Genomic DNA, 26,573 nt, shown 5'->3' on the forward strand with positions numbered 1-26,573 from the left:
TATATACCGTCTTGGTGAAGATTAAGTCAGATTCCATGTGATTCCAGTTGCAGAGGTCAAGGGTATAAAGTAGCTTAGAAGCAAAAAGCAAGTTTATACCCTCGATTGAGCCATTCATTAGATTATGATTCATCTTGATTGGAACTTTTATTTTAACTTGGTTTATAGCATCACTCAGTTAATAATTCTTTGTGTGTGTGTGTGCTCAGTCGTGTCTGATTCTTTATGACCCCATGGACTGTAGCCCTCCAGGTTCCTCTCTCCATGGAATTCCCTAGGCAAGAATACTGGAGTGGGTTGCCATGCTCTCCTCCGAGGGATCTCCCCGACCCAGGAATTGAACTTGCATCTCTTATGTCTCCTACATTGACGAGCAGGTTCTTTACCACTAGTGCCACCTGGGAAGTCCAATAACTCCTTAATGAGGGCTTATTCTCTCCTAGGCATTGTGCTAAGTGCTGAGACGGTAAAAGAGAATATAAACGCAAATGATTCCTGCTCTGATGGAACTTGTGTCTAGTTGGGCAGGTAGATATAAACCAAGCACTCATATAAATAAGTGTAAAAAAATTAACCATGATGAAGACCAATAAGGAAAGGTGATCGATGGTGATATGAGAAGTGGGAAGTCTGACTGGAAAAGTGACATTTGAGTTGAGATCTGAAAATGAACAGAAAGTGAAGAGGGGAGAGCATTCTAGACAGAGAAAACATCATGATGAAAGCCCTGGGGAAGGAGGAAGCCCTGAGACTAAAGGCCTCTATAGCTGGAGCTCAAGATGAGGGTGTGTGCTAAGAAAGTATTTGGCTAGCTCTGTAGAGATAAGATACTACTAGGCTTTGTGGGCCCTGGGAAGAATTTTGATGTTTTACCAAGAGCAGTGAGAAACCCTTCAAAAGTTTTAAGCCACTCCTAGTTGATTGGGATATTTGCAGTCTTTTTAACAAGGAGTTACACAAAGTGGGTCCCAAGATCCGCTTCAGCTCTAACATTTTAGGGTTCTAGCCACTTTTCAACCGTAGAGTTGAAGGAGTTGATGCAATTTTGTGAGTGGACTGACTTAAAACAGAGAGTTTTTAATGGATTGACGTATTTTTTAAAGTTAGTTTTCATTTTAATTTGCACAATTATGGAAGACCACATTGGACTGGGTTCTGTATTCTGGGATGACAAGACAGAGAAAGAAGAGAAAGGGGTACAAAAAGCAACTACAAATTCTTGGGTATAGCTGATGACATGGTAGCTGATGGCCATATTTACACTGTCTAAATATAGCTCATAGCTTTCACAAAAGCTAGCTGTTACCCTAATAAATTAAAATCAAAGTGCAACTAGAGTAAGCAAACACAACACATGGTGTGATTCAGAGAAATTATTTCATTAATCTGGTGCCTGGCATTTCCATATTAAAACTCAGAGTTTAAGAGACTTTCTCCTGTGACTTCCTATTTAACTGTAACACCCTTTACTATATGAGAATAACTAGTTTATCTGGGGATTGCTAAGCAAGTTCCTGAGGGAGTAAGGTTTTCTAGAGTGTAAAGAGATGAAACCAGTTCCTTCAAAACCTCATGCGTGTCGCCTGGGAGTATCCCATGGACAGAGGAGCCTGGCCAGCCACAGTCCATCGGGTCACAAAGAGTCAGACATGACTGAAACAACTTAGCACACACATTCATGTATGTTCTAGGGGACTGTATACCATGCTTAGAGTCTGGAAGCATGGGATTACTAGTATAGCAAGACTAGAAAGTAGGCAGAATGGCATTCTCTAATAATGGCTTGTATTGTATAACAAATACTATGAGATTCACGGGTGAGCTTCTGGCCTGTTTCCCAGACTCTTGGAGAAGGAAATGGCAACCCATTCCAGTATTTTTGTCTGGAGAATACTATGGACTGTAGCCTGTCAAGCTCCTCTATCTGTGAGGTCGCAAGAGTTGAATACAACTTAGTGACTAAACCACCCAGACTCTAGGGAAATGTAATATTCAGTAGGAAAATCTGATATGCTCTAGCCCCAGACTGAGCTGGTGAACCACATACAGAATGATGTGATTTAGCAAAAGCAAATGTGGGGAGAGTGGCTACTTTCAGAATATAAAACACCCACCCATCCAGTGGCCTTTACAGAGGTGACCCTCTAAATCAACTGACCGTTATCATCTGCCTGTCCCAAACACTGGCACTATTCCATTGCATGACTTTATCTTCTTTTAAAATTAAAATCTGCTATGTTGATATCTGATTATATTTGTCATTCATTAATTGGAGTTGTTGTTTAGTCACTAAGTTGTGCTTGACTCTTTGCGACCCCATGGACTGTAGCCCACTAAGCTCCTCTGTCCATGGAATTTTCCAGGCAAGAATATTGGAGTGGGTTGCCATTTCCTCCTCCAGCAGATCCTCCCAACCCAGGGATCCAGCCCCTTCTCCTGCATTGGCAGGCAGATTCTTTACTGCTGAGCCACCTGGGAAGCCTTATTCATTAATACATAAAATAAATATCTGCTTACTATTTGCCAGGTACCTTGCTAGGCACTGGAAATAAAAATTATAAGCAAGCTAAGCACAGTCCCTGATCTCATGGGGTTTTCACTCTAATGGTAGAGTCAGATTTTAATAGATAATCTCACAAATAAATAATATATAATTTACTATATATACTATAGAAACACTATAAGAATACTACAGATTTACTATATATACTACAGTAACTTTGTAGAAATTTAGGGAGTGTTAGAGAGAGATTTGATCCAGTCTAAAGGGTCATAGGAGAATATGCTTAAAAACAATATGTGAGATGGGAGCTAAATGATATTTACTGGCTTATGATTTTAGTCACTTATATTTTAATTCATTTGTTCATTAAATATTTTCAAATATCTTGTTTATACTAGATGCTATGTTCAGAAACAGAGAATTTCCTCAATTCTTTGAATGGTTTTTAATTTGTTCTTTTAAACAAATGCTATTACTTTCATTTCAGTGAAGACACTGATGATGTTCCAGAGGACACCGTATACAAGAAAGTAGTTTTCCGAAAGTACCTTGATAGCACTTTTACCAAACTTGATCCTCAGGGGGAGTATGAAGAACATCTTGGCATACTTGGTCCAGTCATTAGAGCTGAAGTGGATGATGTTATACAAGTAAGTTATCTTTCGAGCATTGATAAGATCATCGGAGGAATTTCCACAAGCACCAGAGGGCTGTAGAGATGGAAGTGGCAAGAAAGCTATAGGTGACTTACTTATTTTCTAAAATTAACAAATAACTACATTTCTTTTCAAGACTGCTTACCAACTCACTTTCCACTCTTCAAAAAAAAAAAAGAATGATCTCACAATTTTATTTCTTCCCCTGCCAAGTTCCTGTTCATTCTATATAGGCCAATTCCATCTCTCTGAAGAAATTTTCTTTAATTCTCCCAAGCTCTCCTAAATATTCAACTGAATTGCTCCTCCCAGGCATTCCCACCAAATCCCATCCATACTTTGTTTACAGTACCTTTTGTCTCCATATTTTTAACTGGAATTCACATGTGTATATCTCTTTACACCAGTAGCTTAAAATCTTATTGTGAGTAAAACCAAAGCCTCATTCATTTTCAGATCTGTAGCACCTATCTTTATCATTTCATTTGTAGATAATCTTTGAGCCTAAAAACAAACCTATTTTGGTGTTTCTGGAGAAAACTACATGGGCCCTATCTCATTGGATGGTTGTAAAATTAGATTAAATAATACACAAAAATTACTTTGCAATTCTAAGCATTCAATATATCTTAGATTCAATTGAATAGCCATCCAGTTTAGCCCATAATGCTGACATCTGGGGGGTTGGGCTTTATTAAGCTTAAATACATTTGTGAATCATTCCTTTCTTTTTAGGTTCGTTTTAAAAATTTAGCATCCAGACCATATTCTCTTCATCCCCATGGGCTTTCCTATGAAAAATCATCAGAAGGAAAGACTTATGAAGATGACTCTCCTGAATGGTTTAAGGAAGACAATGCTATTCAGCCCAATAGCACTTATACCTATGTATGGCACGCCACTACGCGATCCGGGCCAGAAAACCCTGGGTCTGCCTGTCGGGCTTGGGCCTACTACTCAGCAGTGAACCCAGTAAGCACAGCCATTGAAAATTTTTGTTGTTCCTCTAAGTTGAGTCCATCAAATGGAATGTCACGATTTCTTAGTAAATATCTGTCCTGCTTTACATGAGGCATGTGTAAGGATCAGGGTCCACAGTCAACTGCTGCCAAAACCAGGGACTCTCCATGCAGATCTTCAGAAGACAGTGAGAAGCATTTGTTCAGTGGAAAGGAGGAAGGATTACTTAAATGGTTAGCCCCAGTTAGAGTGACTGCTTTACGGAGGAAGATGTTTATCTGCAGTTTCCTTGAACAAGCATTAGCTTTCTCCTGCTTTTTCTTTTTTTAAAATAAAAGAACTATAAATTCAAGATTCCCCTATTTTGATGGTGGTAGAGAGAGCATAGACTTAGATTTCAATTTCTGTCCTATTACTTACTGTGTAGCCCTAGGAAAGTTACTTGATCTCTCTCAGCCACAGTTCCCAGAGTTAAAAAGGAGGCAACCGTACATAGCATGTAGAGTAGGCACTTGGTAACATTTGTTCAATCAATGAATTTATTTTTTACCATATAGGATTATTGTCAGAATTAAATAAGATACTACAGGGAAAATATTTAACCTAACAGATGCTCAATAAATAGTATTTATAATAGTATCCCTATCATTATCATCACCATAATTATCATTACTACCATGTTGAAATAAGGGATTAATCAGAGGAAGGCAATATGAGCATCACAGAATGAAGACAATAAATATCCAGGTTTATTAAGCAATAATTCATTTATAATCTTTCCAGAGCCTCCGAGAAGGTCTCCTTTTCAATAGGATCTGTGATTGTCAGAAGAGCAAAGAAAATCGTGAGAAACCGTGAATGTGTGCTGTCTGCTCTTACTGTCTTCCAGGAAAAAGATATCCATTCAGGCTTGATAGGGCCTCTTCTGATCTGCCGGAAAGGGACACTTCATAAGGAGACCAACATGCCTGTGGACATGAGAGAATTTGTCCTACTTTTTATGGTCTTTGATGAAAAGAAGAGCTGGTATTATGACAAGAAGCCGACAAAGTCTTGGAGACATGCATCCTCAGAAGTAAAAAACTCCCATGAGTTTCATGGTATTTTCTTCTGACTTTGATCTCATCTCTGAACCAACTTACTGGGTGACAGTGATTCCTGCCCACAGGTCTTCTCAAAATCAGATATAAGATGCTTCTGTGGAAACAGGAGCTCTAACTAAAACCAGATCCTTAAATGTCTACTAGGCTGATGTTACCCGGCAGGTGACAGTGTAGGTGAAAGAGAGCAGACAAAATCTGAAAGACAGCACACAAGGCTGCTGAAAACCAAACCCAAACCAAACAACAAAAAGTCACTGGGCTTCAGCTGGTAACACAAACTGGAAAGGAATTAGTATTGTTCTGCAATTAAACAGTTAATAAATCTGTTTCTTGATCTCTAAGGGATCAATTATTTATGTAGAAGTGATCGCCCACACATACTTCCAAAATAAGAATGACTGTCATATTTGTAACTCTCAGCAGTTCACAGGTGGAACACAAAGAATGTGAGAAAAAGTGATTTAGGAAACTGGGTAGCCAGGTAATGGAGGAAGAGTGCCAAGACAGCATTTGGGTGGGAAAAGAGGGAAAAGTATATTTACTCTGAAATCCATTTAGGAATTTAGTCAGTAAATTGGCAGTGGAATTACAGTTTTAGGGAAAGGCAGAATTTAGGATATGGTAAACAACAATATCCTAAGTAATTAGGATTTAGAAATCCTAAATTTCTAAAGAATGTAGGAATTAGAAAACAAATGAAGATCCTGTTTTCAGAGTTTGATGAATAGAGGTGATTGCTATGAGATTTCTGATTAGGAAGGTCCTGTGCTTTGGGTGATGGGTCAGTCATTCAATGTAATAGGAAAGAAGAAAGTTGCTATTGCTTCAAGAATTAAAAAAAAAAAAAGACATTATAAGCAATAATCAATTCACTGCCACCTCTCCTATCCAGTCATCAAGGCTAAGCTGGTCTATGCTCCCTCTCCCATCCCATTTACATACTTAGGCTACCCCTTTTTAGCTTATTTTTCCTAATTAAACTTATACAATTGTAGAATTCAATCTGATTTTACCTGTAAGAAAACAATATAATTTACAATCTACTCCAAAATCCCACCCTCTGGACTCTGCTTATCACACAAGTTTAAAAAATTCTATTATGCAGTCTAGAATAGAGTCGATTGAGAGCTGACCAAGAGACTCCAGGCAGAGCTTTCTTTTCTCTTCTCCTACCTTCTCTAGGCCTTTCAGCCCAAGGTGTTTGGTCTCAAGGTAGGAAGCACATCCTCTGAAAACCTCTCAACCCAGTGGGAAAGCACAGACTGCAGAAGCAGACAGACTGTCTCGTGGTTATGTCCTTTACCTGCTGAGTACCCTCGAGGCCCTGCTTCCTGATTATTCAAGGAAAGACTAAAATGCATCCTGTTTAATTTTAGTTTTAAATGTAATGTCATCTAAATTGCTGTAATTTGGTAATCTTCCACTGTCGAACTTATCAGGGTATTTGATAAGCAGACCACCTATGCCTGGCCTCTGCAGTATGCACTAAGTAAATGTGTGTTGAATTAATAAATGAATGAATGAACTCTATCACTCAGCTAAATTCAGCAAATGTTTATTGAGCACTTGATACTTTGAGCATCTTTTCTTCTCTATCCTAATGTAATGGTTTGACCTAATAACTGCTGGAGATAACCTTTATTTTTAGGAGATCTATTCACTGAAACTAAGATGAGGAGGTGAGGCTGATGTTATGAGGATGTAGACAGGTGCTCTCATACCGGATATAATTTTAAGGGGGCCAAAATGATCTCAACTCTTCTCCTTCCAAAAATTTATTTGCTTGGTTCCTGAAATTCCACAATAGTTCCTTTAACTTTAGAAGAATAAATAATAACAGCTATCACCACCAACAAAACTTCCCTCACTTCAGTCCCAGTTAAGTGCAAGGTGGCCCTAAGCTTTATCATTAAAATTTTATATGTATTCTTTTTTAAGATGACCAGGTTTATCAGATGCATAAAAACATACACACTTCAGTAAGGGGAGAGTTGATAAAGTCTGAGAACCCTGGACATCCCAGCTGGGAAAGGGGCAGAGGAGCACTCAGACAAATGAGAGGATAAACATGAATCTCTAAGGTTGGTGGGTCCAACAAAGATAAAGTACAACTTTCTAACTTTGCCTGGAACTCTTTCTGAATTTCAGAGGCCTTAGGGTGATACACTGCACATCCCCTTACTTACCTTCTTTTCTCTAAAGACTACAGTGCACTTATCTGCCCAAATTAGTCCTTATCTTTTTAAGTAGCCCAGGAGAATTCATATTATAAATATAAAGAATAAATGGATAAAGCACAGAACAGGAAACATGTAAATTTGAGGAAAAGAGTGATAAACTGCTTTGAAAGGGGACTCACCCACACTTCTGCCGCAGGCTGGTGTGAGGAGGAGAAGTGGTTCTGTTTCAGTCTCTCACTGATGTTAGGAACTGTAGGAGGTCCCTTACCACGCCTGGGCAGGGTTGAGGGTGGGTAGGCATGAGAGTAATAAAGAAGATGGGTGGTGAGTGGGAGGCCCTATATTTCCTTACCAGCCTCTCTCCTGGTAGACACAGATTTCTAATTGACTGCAACTTTCTGTCCTTTCAGCCATCAATGGGATGATCTACAACTTGCCCGGCCTGAGAATGTACGAGCAAGAGTGGGTGAGGTTGCACCTGCTGAACTTAGGCGGCTCCCGAGACATTCACGTGGTTCACTTTCATGGCCAGACCTTGCTAGAAAACGGCACTCAACAGCACCAGTTAGGGGTCTGGCCCCTTATGCCTGGTAAAATTCTTGGCAATGGAAAAAGGTCCCAGTAACAAATGGCAAGGCTGTAACTTAGCATCTGTAACTCTCTCCCATTCTCTCTTTGTGTATCTCCTTCCAAAGCAGTCAGGCATGAGCTCTGACATGGATCGTGAGCAAAGCTATATTCCAAAACTGCATGCAGAGTACAGAAGACTCAGCCAGTGTCTGCACTGTTTGCAGCACAGCACAGACTAAATCTCCAGACCAGCTTGGTTCTACAGAGGTGCTATGTCTAGTGCACGTTCTTCCAAGCCATTATGTGTCAAGCAGGCCAGGTCTTAAGCAGATTACAAAATGAATCCCACAAGGATCAGGCATCTGAAACATTCTGTTGGGCAGAAATCAGAGACGAACCAGGATTTCAGTGTTCTTGAATTCTACTCCTCAGTCTTATCACCCTGATATCTTTGGGCTGTCGAAATCTGAATCTTAAACTCACTTATGAAGTGAAGAATATATTTTTAAATGATTATAAAAGCCAAAGAATAATAAAGGTATTTAAATCTTTTCATATGCAAAATAATGACTAGGTTTAAACAAACTACAACCATCAAAAATGATTTTTATGTCCCAGTGAATTGCTTGTAGGTGTGTATTGTAGGTGTGTGAGTAGGAGTGTGTTTGATGCCATTGATCCTCAAACTGTATAGGCATAATAAAAACTTACAAAGCTGGTTAAAATGCAGATGCTTTGATCTAGTGGAACTTGGGCAGGAGCACAGCAGTCTGCATTTTTAATAAGCTGCCTACCTTCCACAAATGGTATCTGAGAAGCTAGTCAAGGCAATTCCTTTACAGGATTTTGAGTGGGGAAGTTGCTGCGTGAATCAGCCTCAGAAGTAGGCACACTAGTCCAAACAGGCCCGATGTGGTTAAGGATGGGGGAAGAGAGACTCCCCAGGTGGCGCAAGTGGTAAAGAACCCGCCTACCAATGCAGGATACATGGGTTTGATCCCTGGGCTGGGAAGATCCCCTGGAGGAGGGCATGGCAACCCACTCCAGTATTCTTGCCTGGAGAATTCCATGACAGAGGAGCCTTGTGGGCTACAGTCCATGGGGTCACAAAAGAATTGGACAAGACTGAGCGACTAAAATTGGAGAAGGAAATGGCAACCCACTCCAGTGTTCTTGCCTGGAGAATCCCAGGGACGGGGGAGCCTGGTGGGCTGCCGACTATGGGGTCGCACAGAGTCGGACACAACGGAAGCGACTTAGCAGCAGCAGCAGCAGAGCGACTAAAACAACAACAAATCACACACTGAGTAAGCTAGAGCTTCACAGCAGGAGGTTCCTTGAAATTTCTGCCTATGTGGGGCTGCGCACACACTCAGAAGGGTTGAACACACGAAACAAGTGCTGAACAAATCTGCTGAACAAACAACAATCATTATAGTGTATGTCGTTTTTTGTGTTTGGAAGAAGGAATGTACTTATTGCTGGCATACAACCTGAAAATGGGATTGTCCTGCTGCTAAGGGTGATTAGCAAGCTCAGGCCCTTCAGCCTTTAGTTTGACACACCCCAATAGGACACTACAGAAAGAACAACTGAAGCAACTTAGCACTCTTGCTCACGGGGGAAAAGGGGATTCTGTTTGCAACACACCAGTTTCTCATTAACAAAGCTATCAGAAGCCACTCTATTAAAATCAGGGACAGAAAGGGTTCTAACTTCTCACCAAGTATTACCAGATCAGTTATCCCTTCCACAAGCCTGGGAGAAGTGGGTCAGGGAACTGGCCCACTTACATCTTCACACCTAACACGTGCATTAGAGAGTAGAAGGCTGGAGATCTTTTTTTAGTGTGTCTGAGGAGGATGGCCATCAGCTATTACTTTTTATTCATCTAGGAAATGGTCACAAATCATAGTCGATAGAATATAAGTATTAACTGGTGGTAGGAAATGTTAAATACCAGTATGAATAATCAGAGGTTTCAGAGATTTCATTCTTTCAGTGCTCTTCTGAAACAATGTTTGTACACCTCTATCTAAAATGTAAACTTCATAGAAAAAATGAAACATGAGGGAAGGATGTTTTATTTTTATTTTCTCATATAAAAAAGAAAAACTAGAAAAATGAAGAGAAGGAAACATGTACAATATTTGTGAGGCCCAGTGATTATCATTCAAGGTTGCTTTGATGAGCTGCATTATGTATAGGTTAACTTGTAACATGATATTTAGATAAATGAAAAATTTCTTTTTGTAAGGGGTAATGGAGATTTTTTAAGGTCCCAGGGCAATTTGTTTTTAGTGAGTGTGTGTGTGTGTTGTTGTTTGTTTTGATACACCTGTAATACTGTCTAAAGAGAAACGGCTAACTCAAGTTATGTTCTAAATCACTTGCTATGCAGAGATTTTAGGATTCTTTGATAGGAGTCAACCAGTGTTAGCCTGTTAATCTTTGGGTATGCAATGTTGCCTTTTATTTTAGGTTCATTTAAAACTCTTGAAATGAAGGCATCAAAACCTGGCTGGTGGCTCCTAGACACAGAAGTTGGAGAAATTCAGAGAGCAGGGATGCAGACACCATTTCTCATCATAGACAGAGGTATCATCCAAGAGCCACATTATTTTTTGTTTTAGCAGAAAAGTACCTGTTCCTAGAATATCACCAAGTTTTAGGTTGGAAATATTCAACTCTGAGAACTCTGACATAACAGAGGCATGATCTGTAGCAGTAATTGCTTTTATTCTGACCTAGAGTCTGACTATACTGCAAACATCAGTCCGCCAGGAATCTTAAACTAAATGGTTCAAACCAAAGGCATTCCTCTCATTTGCTGAAGCGAAATAAAGCATCCTCGTTCGTGATTCGTGAACCATGGGAAAGCACATGTGAGAAATTCTCCAGACTTCTAAAGTAGAGGAAGGGAAAGATATCAGGAATTCAGCTATGACCAAGATAGTCACTGAACTTGGCATTTTGGTATTCAAGAAACACAGTTTCCATCTGTCCATCCACTAATTCAGCCAGCCAGCTAGCCAGCACTTATTAAGCACCTGTTGAGTACCAAGCACTGTGTCAACATCCAAATAGCTCAGTGGCTAGCATTCCCTTCTTTGTTCAGGACATAAATAACATTGTAACTTTCAGGTCAACTTTTGAGAACACAGTCTTATGAAGGGTAGTACTTAATATTGTAAAATGGCTTATTTTAAGATACAAAAAGATGGAAATCAATTTAAAAACTATTTGCACTTATGGATAAGTTGTTTCCCACTAAGGTGTCATTAATTTTCATTTCTATTAAATATCAGTCTTGCCAGTACATTTATGATTTTATGATCAGACATATTTAAGTCAGCTGCCACACAGATAGGTGAAAACAACTAATTACTGACCCAGAAGAGGTATATCTTTAGCCACGGAGATTTTACTTTGTTATATGTGCTTTCTAAGCAAAGTTTATTCATTGTTCTATTTCTTGTAGAATGTAAGATGCCAATGGGACTAAGCACTGGCCTGATAGCTGACTCACAGATCCAGGCTTCTGAGTTTTGGGGTAAGTAGTAGCATCATAGCCTGTGAAAGGGACCTCCTACAGTTGTGCTGTATACAGCCTGCAAAACCATACGTGATGACTCTTCCTCCATGGATCATTCCTCCTCTCAAGGCTTTTTTCTACCACATTTTGATAGTAAGAGAGCAGTAAAATATCTAATTAATGATCCACCGGAGATATAATCTCTAGCCATGGAACTTTACTTTGTTATGTGTATTTTCTAAGCAGAATTTACTCATCACTGATTCTTTTATAGACTGTAAAGGTGTCAATGGGACTAAACTGTGTAATATTCCAGCCAGAACCACAGGGTCTTACAGGCAACATAATATAGTTCCCATTAATAGACCCCTTTGCTCTGCCAACCATTCATCTATTCAAGAAATTTTTTGTTCACCCACTGTGCATCACGAACTCAATTTCCTCTCTTTGCCTTCAAACTCTTGCCAAGTTCAAGAGGTCAAATGTAAAGGATCATGCGTGTGTACAAGCTAAGTTTGTTCAGTCGTGTCCAACTCTTTGCGACCCTATGGACTATAGCCCTCTCTCTGTCCATGGGATTCTCCATGGACTGGAGAATACTGGGGTAGGTTGCCATTTCCTCCTCCAGGGGGAAAGGATCATGAGGCTCCCATAAATCTGCCCCACATCTTTCTGTTAGGCAGGCACACTCAGCAGAAACCACATGAGCATAACTGAGAAAAAATAAACATGACCTATATTCAAGAAAAGGGGGTGGGTGGTGGTTGACAGCTGTCCAGGCACAGGCCTGGAACCAAGATTTCATCATCAGGGACTGACTTAGTAGCTGAGGCCCGTTTCCATTGCCTGGTTTCCTAACTAAAACAGACGTTCCTTTAGAGATCTGATTTTCCACTGGGACTAAATTCACTTGAGAAATTGCTAGTTGGATGTTCCTTTTAATTCTGAATAAATTATTTTCTTCCTTTGTATTTAGGTTATTGGGAACCCAAATTAGCAAGATTAAACAATGGTGGATCATACAATGCTTGGATCGCAGAAAAACTTTCAACAGAATTTAACCCTCAACCTTGGATCCAGGTATGTCTTACTAACCTGATAATGCACGCCTGCTCAGTCATGTCCGACTCTTTGCAACCCCATGAACTGTAGCCCACCAGGCTCCTCTGTCCATGGGATTCTCCAGGCAAGAATACTGGAGTGGAGAGCCATTTCCTCCTCTAGGGGTCTTCCCGACCAAGGGATCGAACCTCTGGCTCCTGCCTTGCCTGAGCCACCTGGGAAACCCCAACCTGATAATAGTTACTACTATTGTAATAATAAAAATGACAGTGGTTTAATAATTTCTTCTTGTTGTTCTTGCAATGCTGTTAGGGGAAATGGCAATTACTAGGTGCTAAGCAGCATTCTAAGTACTTTACATACTCGCAACCTGTGACGTTAGTTCTAGCAATATCCAGTTTTATAGATGAAAAAAACTAAGATGTGGAGGGATTAACTAACTTCCCAATGTCACACACAACTAGTTTCTGGTTGAGTTTGGGTTCAAATCCAGGTATCCTGTGTTCAAATATGGATTGCACCTAGCCATTTTATTAGTTTGTTTGCTGTTATTTTGTTCTAAAGAAAGTTAGCTGTACAGTGACTTCAGGCAGTGTGTGTGTGACTTGTTGACAAGGATAGTTCTGCTCAATGGCTTTGCTATATTGCAGGTAGACATGCAAAAGGAAGTCCTGCTCACAGGGATCCAGACCCAGGGCGCCAAACACTACCTGAAGCCCTACTACACCACCGAGTTCTGTGTGGCTTACAGCTCTGATCAGAAAAACTGGCGGATCTTCAAAGGCAACAGCACAAAGAATGTGATGGTTTGTGGGCACTGCTGTTTCTTCCCAAGCCTAGGGTTACTATATCTTTTTAAAAAATACCTTTGGGTGTTATAAATACAAACGGCATTGGTAGTGTTTTATGAAGAAAAGTGGTAAAGTGATGTGTTTGTATATTATAAACTAAAAAAATAACCTTAACTTCTAAAATTTCAAAACTCCATAAAACTTGCAAGAAAAATCTCTTTATCATCAAACTAAGTATCCAAACTTCTCAGATTGGCAGATGATATATAGCAGAATATCTGGTTGTGTGCCTTAAAGAGCCCATGCTAAAACTGGACCACCAATTTTTGATTTTGCTCTCACATTTTATTTTGTTCTTTAGTTCAGTGTAACTGAAGGAAGCCCCAAGTGAAGGACATAGTATTGTTAATACGAGCAATGCTGTGAGGTAGTGATTCTCATGTTTCTTTTCTTTTCTTTTTGCTGCCATGCCCGAGGAGTGATGTTCCCTTGTTGGATCTTCCAAAGGATCTTCTCACTGGGTTATTCCCAATGACCCAATTATTTCAACCCCAATCCTTCCCCTCCTCCCTACCCCCTCTCTCCAAAGAAAGCTATCTGAATACAAGGATCAGTCCACCATTATTATACTAATAACCTTGAATCACTTTCATTTTTTTTTCTGTAAATCGTTTACTATTTTACTATCTTCTATGTCATCATTTAGCCATTTCTTATAATAAATCATTTGCACCATAACCTTAGAATAGATCATGAAAACCTTAAATTATGAGTCTTAGCAATCAGTATTGCAGAGAGTACACAGATTAAAGTCCATAGCTTGAAGATTTTTGCATCTATGTTTGTGAGGGTTATCTGTGTATAGTTTTGTTTCTACTGTCCTTTTGTTTTAATGTGAGAATAATACTAGTTTCATAACATAAATTAGGTATGCTCTTCTATTTTCTGGAAGAGATTATCTAGTATTGATGTTAATTCTTTAAACTTTTGGTATAATTCACCAGTAAAAGCCACGTGGTCCTGGAGATTTCTTTTCTGGGACTTTTTAAGTTACGAATTCATTTTTTTAAATAGTTACATGTTATTCAGATTATCTATTTCATTTTGGGTGAATTGGGATAGTTTGTGTTTTCTCAGTCAATTGAGTCCTATCTTCTAAGTTGTTAAATATACATGTACAGGTTATTTGTATTATTCCCTTACTGTCCTTTTGATTTGTGTAGGGTCTGTAGTGATGTTGCCTATTTCATTTATGATATTGGTAACATGAATCTCTTCTCTTTTTTGCTTTATCAGTCTTACTACAGATTTGCCAATTTTCTTTAGTCTTTTAAAAGAACTGGCCCTTTGTTTGATTGCTCTCATCTATTGCTTTTCTGTTTTCAATGCTACTGATATCTGCTCTTATCTTTGATCTTCCTTGGCTCTTTCTGACACTGCTCTGCCAGGGAAGGGGGATGGGACACAGCCTCTTTACTGCCAGGTAGAGGTCACAGTCCATTCTCCACTTGGCCTCCTCTGTTGACACGTGAGCTGGGACCCCTCTCCTCCTTGCAAATAAGTAGGGATGGAATGGTCTCCACTGACACTACAAGAGTGAGAGCCTTATTATAAGATAGAAGAGATGGAAATCCAGGGTCTCTATTTTGTTTTCTCTGACACAACTCCAGTGACAGTGTTGGGGTGCCTCGTTACAGTCTCATGAGCATGGGAGTCTAGGTTCCCCATCTGGCCTTTGCAGCTGTTGGTAGGGAAGGGGACACAGTGTTTTCTAACCTATGGTATGTGGCTTAAAGTAGAACAATTGTTGCCTACAAGTTTTCAGTCTTGCTAGACTGCCTTTTCCTGGTCCTGAGGCCAGAGAAAAAATGCTTTTGCTGTTTATTTTGTTTTTGTTTGTATGTTTGTCTGTACCTATTGGTGGCTCCTGATTCCGGGCTTCCTTACTTATAAGTCTGTATATGAGGTAAAAAGAAAACCCAGGGGACTGACACCGTGTTGATCCTTGGGTCCTGAGAACCCTAGCCAGTCTGCCTTCTCTTCTCCACCTTTCAGAGTCTTTCTATGTTTTCAGTTGTACTCAGCAGGAGGAACAGGGCAAAATTCATCTATACTATCTTCCTGAAGTAGAAGTCTTCCCAATTATCTTCTAAGATCAAATTAATTTGACTCAGGCTACCTGAAAACGTAATATTACAATATTAAATTGGATGAAAATTTTATTATAAAATCACTCTATAGATAATTGTTACATAACTAAAATTTCCTCTTTTCCTCTAGTATTTTGGTGGCAACTCAGATGCTTCTACAATCAAAGAGAATCAGATTGACCCACCTGTTGTGGCTAGATACATTAGGATCTCTCCAACTAGATCCTATAACAAACCTGCTCTTCGATTGGAACTGCAAGGTTGTGAGGTTAATGGTAAGGAACACAGATGCATTATTTTCTTGCTCAGTTCAGTTCAGTCTCTCAGTAGTGTCCAACTCTTTGCGACGCCATGGACATTTTTTCACTGCTATTCATCAAATCAAGATTTGGGGCATATGGGAGAATGAGTAGAATTTTTAGTTTTCTCCAATTACTAAGACTCTTAGAAAAACCTCTGTGAAACACAGGTTCCATTCAAGAAATGATCTAGACTGAGACTGATTCTAGCAGCCAGAGGGCAGGCACCATTTCTCTGAACAATGTTTGGACCATATGGACATTGCTCTGACCCTCCAAAGAAGGACCCTAGCAAAGCATGACCTCCACCAGCCCACTTTCAATAAGAATTGAGAGTCAAACTGGGTTTGACCCTTCTAAAAGCCTTCCAACTAGTCATTCAGACTTTAATATAATAAAAGTGTCTTGCAACATTACGGACATATATTAGGTATTCAATAATTGTTTTTGAGAACTAAATCTGCTTCCCAACTTCCTGAAACCTTGGTTGAACTCTGTATTCTGTTTCACATTCTAGGTAGGTATCCAAGCCTTTTCTAAGTAAGTTTCAGTTTTTCAGGGGATGTAATGTGACCTGTGGTATATATAAATCTAGGCAATCATAAATGGCAATAATAAAATTCTTCTATATATAATAAGATGTTTAAGGTTCTCATCAACTATTCTTCTCTCTTAAAGTGGTACTTTCCAACATTTTTTACTTCAAAGCATATATAGAATATAACCTTAGTCTCACAGTCCGCAGTAAAAGAATGAAACAGACCACCCTGGGCTTGGCTGATCCAGGCACCACCAAGTTGCTCAAGGGCTGAGGGAGGAGGGAGATCAATATACAAACATACCTAAAACTTGCTGCAGCACACCTACTGGGAAGGTACAGCACCTTCTCTCAGGGTAGAGGAAAAAAGTACAGCTCACAGTGGAGAAACTAACTGAACCTTGGAATCAGTTTCTTATCAAAGCAGATAATAGTACAATAAACTCTTGATATTCATGAGGGATATGGAAAGGGCATTTTACCCATGCCCAGATAACCATGGTATAGAACATCCTCCACATAAAATGCAAATTTTGTATAAGCAGGAAAACTTGAAACAGCTCCATAGTAGAGCGTGTGCATGCTCAGTTGTGTCTGACTCTTTACGACCCCATGAACTGCCCATCAGGCTCCTTGGTCCATGGAATTTTCCAGGCAAGAATACTGGAGTGGATTGCCATTTCCCCCTCCAGGGGGATCTTCCCAACCCAGGGATCAAACCCATGTCTCCTGCATTAGCAGGCAGATTCTTTGCCACTGAGCCACGTGGGAAGCCCTGAAACAGCTCTTTAAGTCATTTTTTTTTTCTTTCCATATGGTATATGATGTGAACTGGTCATTTGTTCAGGTTATAGAGTCAGGCTACCCTAAAGTGTGACATTCAACAATGCTAGTCTGTTTAAAACCTCCATTTTCTATACAAGAAGCATTAATTTTAAGATCTCTTCACTTTCTTGATGTTTATAGAATTAGTATCTATGAACTAGTATCTTTTGAATTAGTATCTTTTAAGCCTCTTTTTTCTTGGAGAAAGTAAGGTATCACTTCAAGAAAATGTCTACATGATTTACTAGCAAGAACAAAGTGTCTTGTCTCTGTGATACTTATATACATAGGGGCTTCCTGGGTGGCTCAGATGGTAAAGAAACAGCCTGCAATGTAGGAGACCCGGGTTTGATCCCTGGGTTCGGATTTTCTGGAGAAGGGAATGGTTAGCCACTGCAGTATTCTTGCCTGGAGAATCCCACGGACAGAGGAGCCTGGCAGGCTACAGTCCAATGGGTGAAGGGTAGGACATGACTGAGCAACTAACACTTTCACTTTCACGTATATACATGGATGTTTTACTCCTTGGAAGAAAAGTGATGACCAACCTAGATAGTATATTCAAAAGCAGAGACATTACTTTGCTGACTAAGGTCCGTCTAGTCAAGGCTACGGTTTTTCCTGTGGTCATGTATGGATGTGAGAGTTGGACTATGAAGAAGGCTGAGCGCCGAAGAATTGATGCTTTTGAACTGTGGTGTTGGAGAAGACTCTTGAGAGTCCCTTGGACTGCAAGGAGATCCAACCAGTCCATTCTGAAGGAGATCAGCCCTAGGATTTCTTTGGAAGGAATGATGCTAAAGCTGAAGCTCCAGTACTTTGGCCACCTCATGCGAAGAGTTGACTCATTGGAAAAGACTCTGATGCTGGGAGGGATTGGGGGCAGGAGGAGAAGGGGACGACAAAGGATGAGATGGCTGGATGGCATCACTGACTCGATGGATGTGAGTCTGAGTGAACTCCGGGAGATGGTGATGGACAGGGAGGCCTGGCGTGCTGCAATTCATGGGGTCGCAAAGAGTCGGACACGACTGAGCGACTGAACTGAACTGAACTTAGGAATATGGTCTACCTGAAAGCAGAGACCAAAGTTTCCATGATTCTCTGAAGGAGGGAAATGAGTTTAGATGTTTAGAACATGGCATTTGATGTCAGACTGCCTGGGCTCAAATCTAGTTTCTGATTCTTTCACCAGTGTTACTTTAGTCAAGTTTCTTTTTCTTGCTGTGCTTGTTTTTTCATTTGTAAAATGGAGCTATTTAAGAGCATTAAGTAATACATGTATAGACGGAAAACATTGCTGTGATGGTTGTTTTGTTGTTACTTAGCAGTAATATTATTTGTCTCCGCTGAAGTACAAAATATCACAAAGGAGTATCGGTGGTGTGTAAATAATCACATTACTTTTCTCTTGACAGGATGCTCCACACCGCTGGGTATGGAAAGTGGAAAGATAGAAAACAAGCAAATCACTGCTTCTTCGTTTAAAAAGTCTTGGTGGGGAAATTACTGGGGACCCTTCCTTGCTCGTCTTAATGCCCAGGGCCGTGTAAATGCCTGGCAAGCTAAGGTAAACTGTCCCCTGTGAATGGAGTTCTCTTAGTCTTTCTGAAGAAAGCATAGGCCCTCACTCCAGGGAACATGGGAACCTGGGAAGCCAGAAGATCCTCCCTTGTTTCTACAGAGTATGATCCTATGTCTGAAAACTAGGATGTGTGTTGTGTTGACAGTTTTAGCTCAGAGAGAAGTTATCGTCTCTGTGGTCTTGATTTAGACTAGGGGTGGGCAAAACTTTTCTGCAGAGGGCCAGATAATATTTTAGGCTTTGTGAGTCATACATTCTCTGTCATAATTACTCAACTCTACCACTGTTGCAGGAAGCAGTCATCAACAATATGTAAATGAATAAGCATGGCTGTGTTCCAATAAAACTTTACAAAAACAGGCAGGAGGCCAGACTGGGCCTTGGGCTGTATTTTGCCAGCTCCTGATGAGACAACTTACATTATCAGTAAATGATTTAGATTTGTATCATCTTCTCTTCTTTGGTTCCCTCCACAATCTAGCATTATCCTCTATTTTCTTAAGAGTGTCATTTAAATTTTTTGTTCCTGTTTTTTCAGAACTGTGTAACATTCCTTTACATTGGTGACATGATAAAATGCTGCCAAACCAGGTTTTTAAATCTGTGATCTAAGTTTTATAAACACCTCACAGAGAGTTATATGCCCTAGATGTTAGCCCATTGAGTAATTAAGGTAACTTAGTTCTAGGGTAACTATTAATATTGACTCATATTTATTTCATTCTTCAACTGACCTGGAAAATCAGAAAGCCATAAGAAATCAGAACAGTCCAGTCAATCAACATAAGCCAAGTTCCCTATTTTCTATCCACCTAACGCTCTCTCTTGGAGAAGGCAATGGCAACCCACTCCAGTACTCTTGCCTGGAAAATCCCATGGATGGAGGAGCCTGGTAGGCTGCCGTCCATGGGGTCACTAGGAGTCGGACACGATGTCACTTTCACTTTCACTTTTCACTTTCATGCATTGGAGAAGGAAATGGCAACCCACTCCAGTGTTCTTGCCTGGAGAATCCCAGGGACAGGGGAGCCTGGTGGGCTGCCGTCTACGAGGTCGCACAGAGTCGGACACGACTGAAGTGACTTAGCAGCAGCAGCATCAGCAACGCTCTCTTAAGAAAGTGAAAGTCGCCCAGTCATGTCCAACTATACAGTCCATGGAATTCTCCAGGCAAGAATACTGGAGCCTTTTCCCTTCTCCAGGGGATCTTCCCAACACAGGGATCGAACCCAGGTCTCCTGTGTTGCAGAAAAATTCTTTACCAGCTGAGCCACAAGGGAAGCCCAAGAATACTGGAGTGGTAGCCTATCCCTTTTCCAGTGGATCTTCCTGACCCAGGAATTGAACCTGGGTCTCCTGCATTGTAGGCAGATTCTTTATCAACTAAGCTATCAGTTGATAGCTCAGGAAAGCCCCTCTCTTAAGAAAGCTACACTCCAGTTCCCTGGACTCTCTGTAGAATTCCGTGTCCTAATCTTAAATTAGGCCACCAGAAAGGAAAAGGGAGTTGTATGGTGCAAGTGGAGTAAACAAGAGTTTGGACCCCATCTTAGGGCTTCCTAGGTGGCGCTAGAGGTAAAGAATCCACTTGCCAATGCAGGAGACATAAGAGATGGAAGTTTGATCCCTGGGTTGGGAAGATCCCCTGGAGGAGGGCATGGCAACCCACTTCAGTATTCTTGCCTGGAGAATCTCATGGATAGAGGAGCCTGGTGGGCTATAGTCGATGGAGTCACAAAGAGTCAGATGCACTGAAGAGACTTAGCACAGACTCCATTTGGATAGTCTCGGGGACCAATGTCTGTGCCCTGAAATTCATTTCTCAACTACTACAGAGTCACAGAATGTTAGAAAGGCAAGGGGTTTTTACAAAGCATCTGGCCCAGAGTTTCCTTTTAGGTCTAAACACACGCATCCATGCTAAGTTGCTTCTGTCGTGTCCAACTGTGTGACTCTATGGGTTGTAGTCTGTGACTCTGGATTGTAGCCAAGTCTAGCCACAAAGGAAGTTAAATAATTTTAGTTTAGCCTGGTGGCAGAATCAGGAATCCCACTCTCCAAATAAACAGATCTGTGGTCCTTGTACCATCTGAAGCAACCCAAGTACTCATTTTGCAATTGTGCAAAAGGGGAGAACTGAGACCCACAGAAATTATAGTAATAAAAGTGACAGTGTTGTATAATATTTTTATTTAATTTCTATAATATAAATAGTGAAGTGAAAGTCACTCAGTCAGGTCTGACTCTGCGACCCCATGGACTGTATAGTGCAATTCTCCAGGCCAGAATACTGGAGTGGGTAGCTGTTCCCTTACTCCAGGAGATCTTCCCAACCCAGGGATCAAACCCAGGTCTCCCACATTGCAGGAAGATTCTTTACCAGCTGAGCCACAAGGGAAACTCAAGAATACTGGAGTGGGTAGCCTATCCCTTCTCCAGCAGATCTTCCTGACCCAGGAATTGAACTGGGGTCTCCTGCAATGCAGGCGGATTCTTTACCAGCTGAGCTACCAGAAAAGCCTTATAATATAAATAAGATAATAAAAAATAATCATTCCCTGGCAGTCCAGTGATAAGCACTCTGTACTTTCCCTGCAGATGCATGCGTTTGACCTCTGGTTAGGGAACTAAGATCCCACATGCCATGCAAGGCAGCCAGGGGATTTTAGGTCAGAACTATTTGTTTCACTTAACCTTCAATTAGTATAAAATGTCTTTTATAGAGCTCCTTTAGAGAGGCTGAAAGTCTAAACCAGGCATGTGCAAGTATGTGCACAAGTGTCTCTATCTGTTCTATGGTAGAGACAAAAAGATATATACCTACAAAAATCTTCTAGTTACCTATATGCATGCTGTATCATTCACACAACCTTCAGTTCAGTTCAGTCGCTCAGTCGTGTCCGACTCTTTGTGACCCCATGAATTGCAGCACGCCAGCCCTCCCTGTCTTTCACCAACTCCTGGAGTTCACGCAAACTCACGTCCATCGAGTAGGTGATGCCATCCAGCCATCTCATCCTCTGTCGTCCCCTTCTCCTCCTGCCCCCAATCCCTCCCAGCATCAGACTCTTTTCCAGTGAGTCAACTCCTCGCATGAAGTGGCCAAAGTATTGGAGTTTCAGCTTTAGGATCATTCCTTCCAAAGAACAGCCAGGACTGATATCCTTTAGAATGGACTGGTTGGATGTCCTTGCAGTCCAAGGGACTCTCAAGAGTCTTCTCCAACTCCACAGTTCAAAAGCATCAATTCTACACAACCTTGAAGACACACTAAAACACCAGCAGATGTCACTACAGGGTGTTACAAAATTAGTCCAAATTATCTAATACAGTACATTTAATTAATTTGCTTTAAAAATACAGTAACATGTGATTGTAGCATATGTGTATACACATACAGCCATATATATATGAGTGATGTTGAGAAAATATATATTGGTTATTTCATATAGAATTGAATACTACATTGTTGTTTAGTTGCTAAGTCGTGTCTGACTCTTTGAGACCCCATGGATTACAGCCCACCAGGCTCCTCTGCCCATGGGATTCTCCAGGCAAGAACACTGGAGTGGGTTGCCATTTCCTTCTCCAAGGCATGAAAGTGAAAAGTGAAAGTGAAGTCACTCAGTTGTGTCCGACTCTGTGCAACCCCATGGACTGCAGCCTACCAGGCTCCTCTGTCCATGGGCTTTTCCAGGCAAGAGTACTGTAGTGGGGTGCCATTGCCTTCTCCGACTGAGCCACTAGGGAAGCCCAAATGAGACTATGGGCCAGGATAAATCTCCCAAAGATGAAAATTAATCTCAAGTTATTCCAAAACTCAATTAGTCTTTCTGATCCTCTTTCTCTAAGCACCTAATGCCAAACATGTGATTAGGCATTTTGTTTAGGCCAGAGACAAGACAACTACTATGGCATGTCCAGCTCTGGGTGTAGCTTTATCAAGTCTCTCAAATAACATGTTTATTTGAAATATCAGAAAAGAAGAAATTGGACCTCTTCTCCTATTGACATTTGACATTAGCAATGGAAAGAAAACTGGAGCTTTTCTAAAATAAGTAAGAGAAAGTATACTATCTAGTTCTTTCCCAAATAATGTCAATAATATCATCATAGTATTTAATTCTTTTCTTTTCATTGTGGTAAAAGTTGCATAATATAAAGCGTACTATTTTAAGCCATATTTAACTGTGCAGTTCAGTGAACTAAGTACATTCACATAGTTGTGCAACTCTCACCATCATCCAGCTCCCAAATTTTTCACCTTCTTAGACTGAAATTCTGTCCCCATTAAACACTAATTCCCTATTTCTCTTCCCCACGCCTCCTCACCCTATGGCCCCTGGCATCTATCAATATACTTTCTGACTCTATGACTTTGACCATTCTAGGCATCTCGTATAAGGGGAATCAAACAGTATTTGCACTTAATGTATACTGCAATGCATTTTATACTATACCATCATAGTATTTTAAACCAACTTGCTTAAGAGAAAAATATTTAGATAATTTAGCAATTGACTTTTTTCCTCAGATAAAATATATTTATTTTTTGAGCTCCATCTGTGTGTCATACATTGTGTTTAGTACCTGGAAACAAAGCTAAGTCCCTGCCCTCAAAGAGTAAAGAATACAAGTAAACAAATAACTATTGTCCAATGGGTAAAATATTCCAGAAGTTTCTAAACATGCTGATGATAAATGAGAAGGAACAGGGGAGGATTCTAGGAGAAAGGGAATTCTCAGGGATGAAACAGAAAAGAAATCCTTTGACCTCAATGCATTTCTGAGTATCTCGATCTAAAAAAAAGCAAAGGTTTTAACCTGTGTCTTACCCATTGTTCTAATCATGTTCATAGGCAAACAACAACAATCAGTGGTTACAAATTGATCTGCTCAAAATTAAGAAGATAACTGCGATTGTAACACAAGGTTGCAAGTCTCTGTCCTCTGAAATGTACGTGAAGAGCTACACCATCCACTACAGTGACCAGGGAATGGACTGGAAACCTTACAGGGAGAAAGCCTCAATGGTGGACAAGGTACAGGGAGATCTTGGCAAAAAGAAAACAATTTGAAAACTGCTGTGATGAGAACAATACCTCAGATTTGCAAATAGCTCTTGTATTTGATAAGTGTGCATTGATGTGCATCACTCCTCACATCTTCTAAGTCCTGGACCTGGTCTTGGGACAGGGACCATGTATACTATCTTTCTGTTTTGGCTGAGCCACCTGCAAAATAATGAGAACAACTGGGAATGGTGTGAAGTTTAACTGTCTCTGATTGAGGAAGAGGGTGAAAGAAAGGGTCTTCTCAGCCTGCTTGGGCTGTGTAATGAATTACCACAGCCTGGGTGACAAACAAAAAGCACTTATTTCACACAGTTCTGGAGGCTAGAATCCTAGATCAGGGTGCCACCACGGGCAGGTTTTTGGTGAGGGCAGTCTTCCTTGTTGTGCCCTCCTACGGCCTTCCTCGGTGTGTGCACACGCAGAGGGAGATGCCATGAAGGCCCTACCCCCATTCCTAGTCCTAATCACCTTTCAAAGGCCTCACCTGCTAATATCATCTCATTGAGAATGAGGGTTTGAAGACATGAATTTTGGAAGGACACAAACGTACAATCTATAACAGGGGTCTAGAAAACCTACCATATTAGCATTGGCACTGTTGCCTGGAAAATCCCATGGACGGAGGAGCCTGGTGGGCTGCAGTCCATGGGGTCGCTAAGGGTCAGACACGACTGAAGTGACTTAGCAGCAGCAGAAAACCTACCATCTTAGCATTAGCTTAGTTATACTTGTTACTCACGTCTGATCAAATACCTATGGCCATATTCCTTTCTGTGCTATACTGTTACTAAGCAGAAAACAATTGTTATCCTTCCCCACGAGGAGATTAATTTCTTGCAAGATGAACTACTCCATCACACTCTTAAATTCCTGGCTATGTGGATTTAAAATCTTACTAGAGGCAAAGCTAAGGAGATGAACCGAATATTCCAGGAAAGGGAACTGGGCTGAAACCAGTAGGAGAGGGAACACAGGAGTAGGGGATGGATGTTTACTGGATGCTCATCATGGACCCGGCCCTTATCTTAGTTAATGGGTTTGAATCTCTCTTTCTCTCTCTAAACCCCCGGTTTGTTTCGGTTGGATTGGTTTATTTCTCACTGTATCAGGATGTTCTCATAGTAGGGTAAGCATCATTTTGATAAACTAATAGTGACTCAGTCTCTGATGTGTGTACATCTTGGGGAACTTTCTGGGAATGACAAAAGCACACCTCAAACTCAGTTTAGTTGAGGATGTAGGGCATATGACAGAAAGGATATTAATACATAAAAATGTGTGATTGCATTTTATTTTAAATGTTAGTAATAACTAACCATAATCATTAGCTATTACTAACATTTAAAATAAAATGCAACCCTGCATTTTTATGCTTATTATCTGGTACTTAATAAACACTTGTCATATGTTGACATGCTCTTAAAATCTTCACAACAACTTCTACTAGGTAAAATCTATTATCTCCATTTGGCCAATGAGGAAAAAACAGAAAATCAAAGTCTATAAGTAATTTGCTCAAAGTCACATAACTACAAGGAGGCTAAAGGTGGAGATGTATTTGTGGTTGCTTCACAGCACCATATCAGATTTCTTTATTTTTTCCTATTTCAACTCAGATCATTGGAGAGGTGATATCCCTAAAGAGGCATGTCTGGAGTGAGATTTCATAATTGATTGAGGATCATCTTTGTGATAAGTTGTATGTGTTCATTGATATCCACAGTTTGAACTAAAAAAGACAAAAAGTTACCTGTAAGATTTTTTTAAACTGAAATACAGTTGATGTACAATATTATGTTAGTTTCAGTTATAAGATTTCCATACCCATTATGCAATCATTAAAGAGTTTCTCATATTTTGCTTTCAGATTTTCGAAGGAAATAATAATGTCAGAGGACATGTGAAGAACTTTTTCAACCCACCAATCATCTCCAGGTTTATACGCATCATTCCTAAAACATGGAATCAGAGTATTGCACTTCGTTTGGAACTCTTTGGCTGTGATATTTACTAGAATTGAATCTTTTAAAAGATAGGAGGGACTTAACAATATCAAACCACTCAGAGTGGGCAATGCATTTTGTAGCTATTTTAAGTATTAAAAAAATTTCCATTATTTCTCTTTTTCTATTAGAGAATAAAATTTTATATGTGAAACCTTTATGTTATAACTCCTGATAACCACTAAGTAAAATGATGACTATTATTTCTGCATTAATTTGAATATAGATAGGAAAACACCAAGAACCAACAAGAAAAGGCTTTTATTTCACTGATTAAAAATTCTATATAAAGTAATATTCATATGATTAACATTCTTCATTATAGTTTTCTTAAATGCTATACACATTAATAAAAGAAGTATTACTTCCTTAAACCACTCATAAACCCGGATAACTTTCATTCCTACATTTTCCCTTAAAAGAGCTATGATTTAAGAGTATAGGGAAAAAAACAGTATTTCTAAATGTTTTGCTTATTTTGACAATGGAGGAAAAAAAAATCTTACTGCGTGAAAGAACAAGTATTTAAAATGCCCTGTCTTACTGACATGCCAATGATTGTTCTGACCCTGCAAGAGTAAAGATATAAGTAAGCATGTTTTCAGCGGTCCCGCCAGACTTGTGACTCTGGCCTGGTTTCCCTTGGGACTGACTGCATACATTGATGTTCAGGGTTAGGGATGATTAATAGGACAGATCTAAAGTAAACATGGGGTGGCTGAGCGTGTAACCTTAATT

General features: G+C 40.1%; 1 protein-coding gene across 1 annotated transcript in view; it reads left to right on the plus strand.

The window, feature by feature from the left end:
* F5 (coagulation factor V) overlaps nt 1-26,325 on the plus strand; it is a 74,993-nt gene extending 48,668 nt beyond the window's left edge. The window contains exons 14-25 of the mRNA XM_040263552.1: nt 2,991-3,153; nt 3,895-4,131; nt 5,009-5,219; nt 7,813-7,992; nt 10,454-10,570; nt 11,454-11,525; nt 12,484-12,587; nt 13,220-13,375; nt 15,641-15,785; nt 18,591-18,742; nt 23,617-23,799; nt 25,700-26,325. Of these exons, the coding sequence (XP_040119486.1) occupies nt 2,991-3,153; nt 3,895-4,131; nt 5,009-5,219; nt 7,813-7,992; nt 10,454-10,570; nt 11,454-11,525; nt 12,484-12,587; nt 13,220-13,375; nt 15,641-15,785; nt 18,591-18,742; nt 23,617-23,799; nt 25,700-25,846 (1,867 nt within the window). The 3' untranslated portion in view covers nt 25,847-26,325. The remainder of the gene's footprint in view (nt 1-2,990; nt 3,154-3,894; nt 4,132-5,008; nt 5,220-7,812; nt 7,993-10,453; nt 10,571-11,453; nt 11,526-12,483; nt 12,588-13,219; nt 13,376-15,640; nt 15,786-18,590; nt 18,743-23,616; nt 23,800-25,699) is intronic.
* The last annotated feature ends 248 nt before the right edge of the window (nt 26,326-26,573 follow it).

Source organism: Oryx dammah, unplaced genomic scaffold (genome assembly GCF_014754425.2).
Source record: "Oryx dammah isolate SB20612 unplaced genomic scaffold, SCBI_Odam_1.1 HiC_scaffold_21, whole genome shotgun sequence".
NCBI lineage: Eukaryota > Metazoa > Chordata > Mammalia > Artiodactyla > Bovidae > Oryx > Oryx dammah.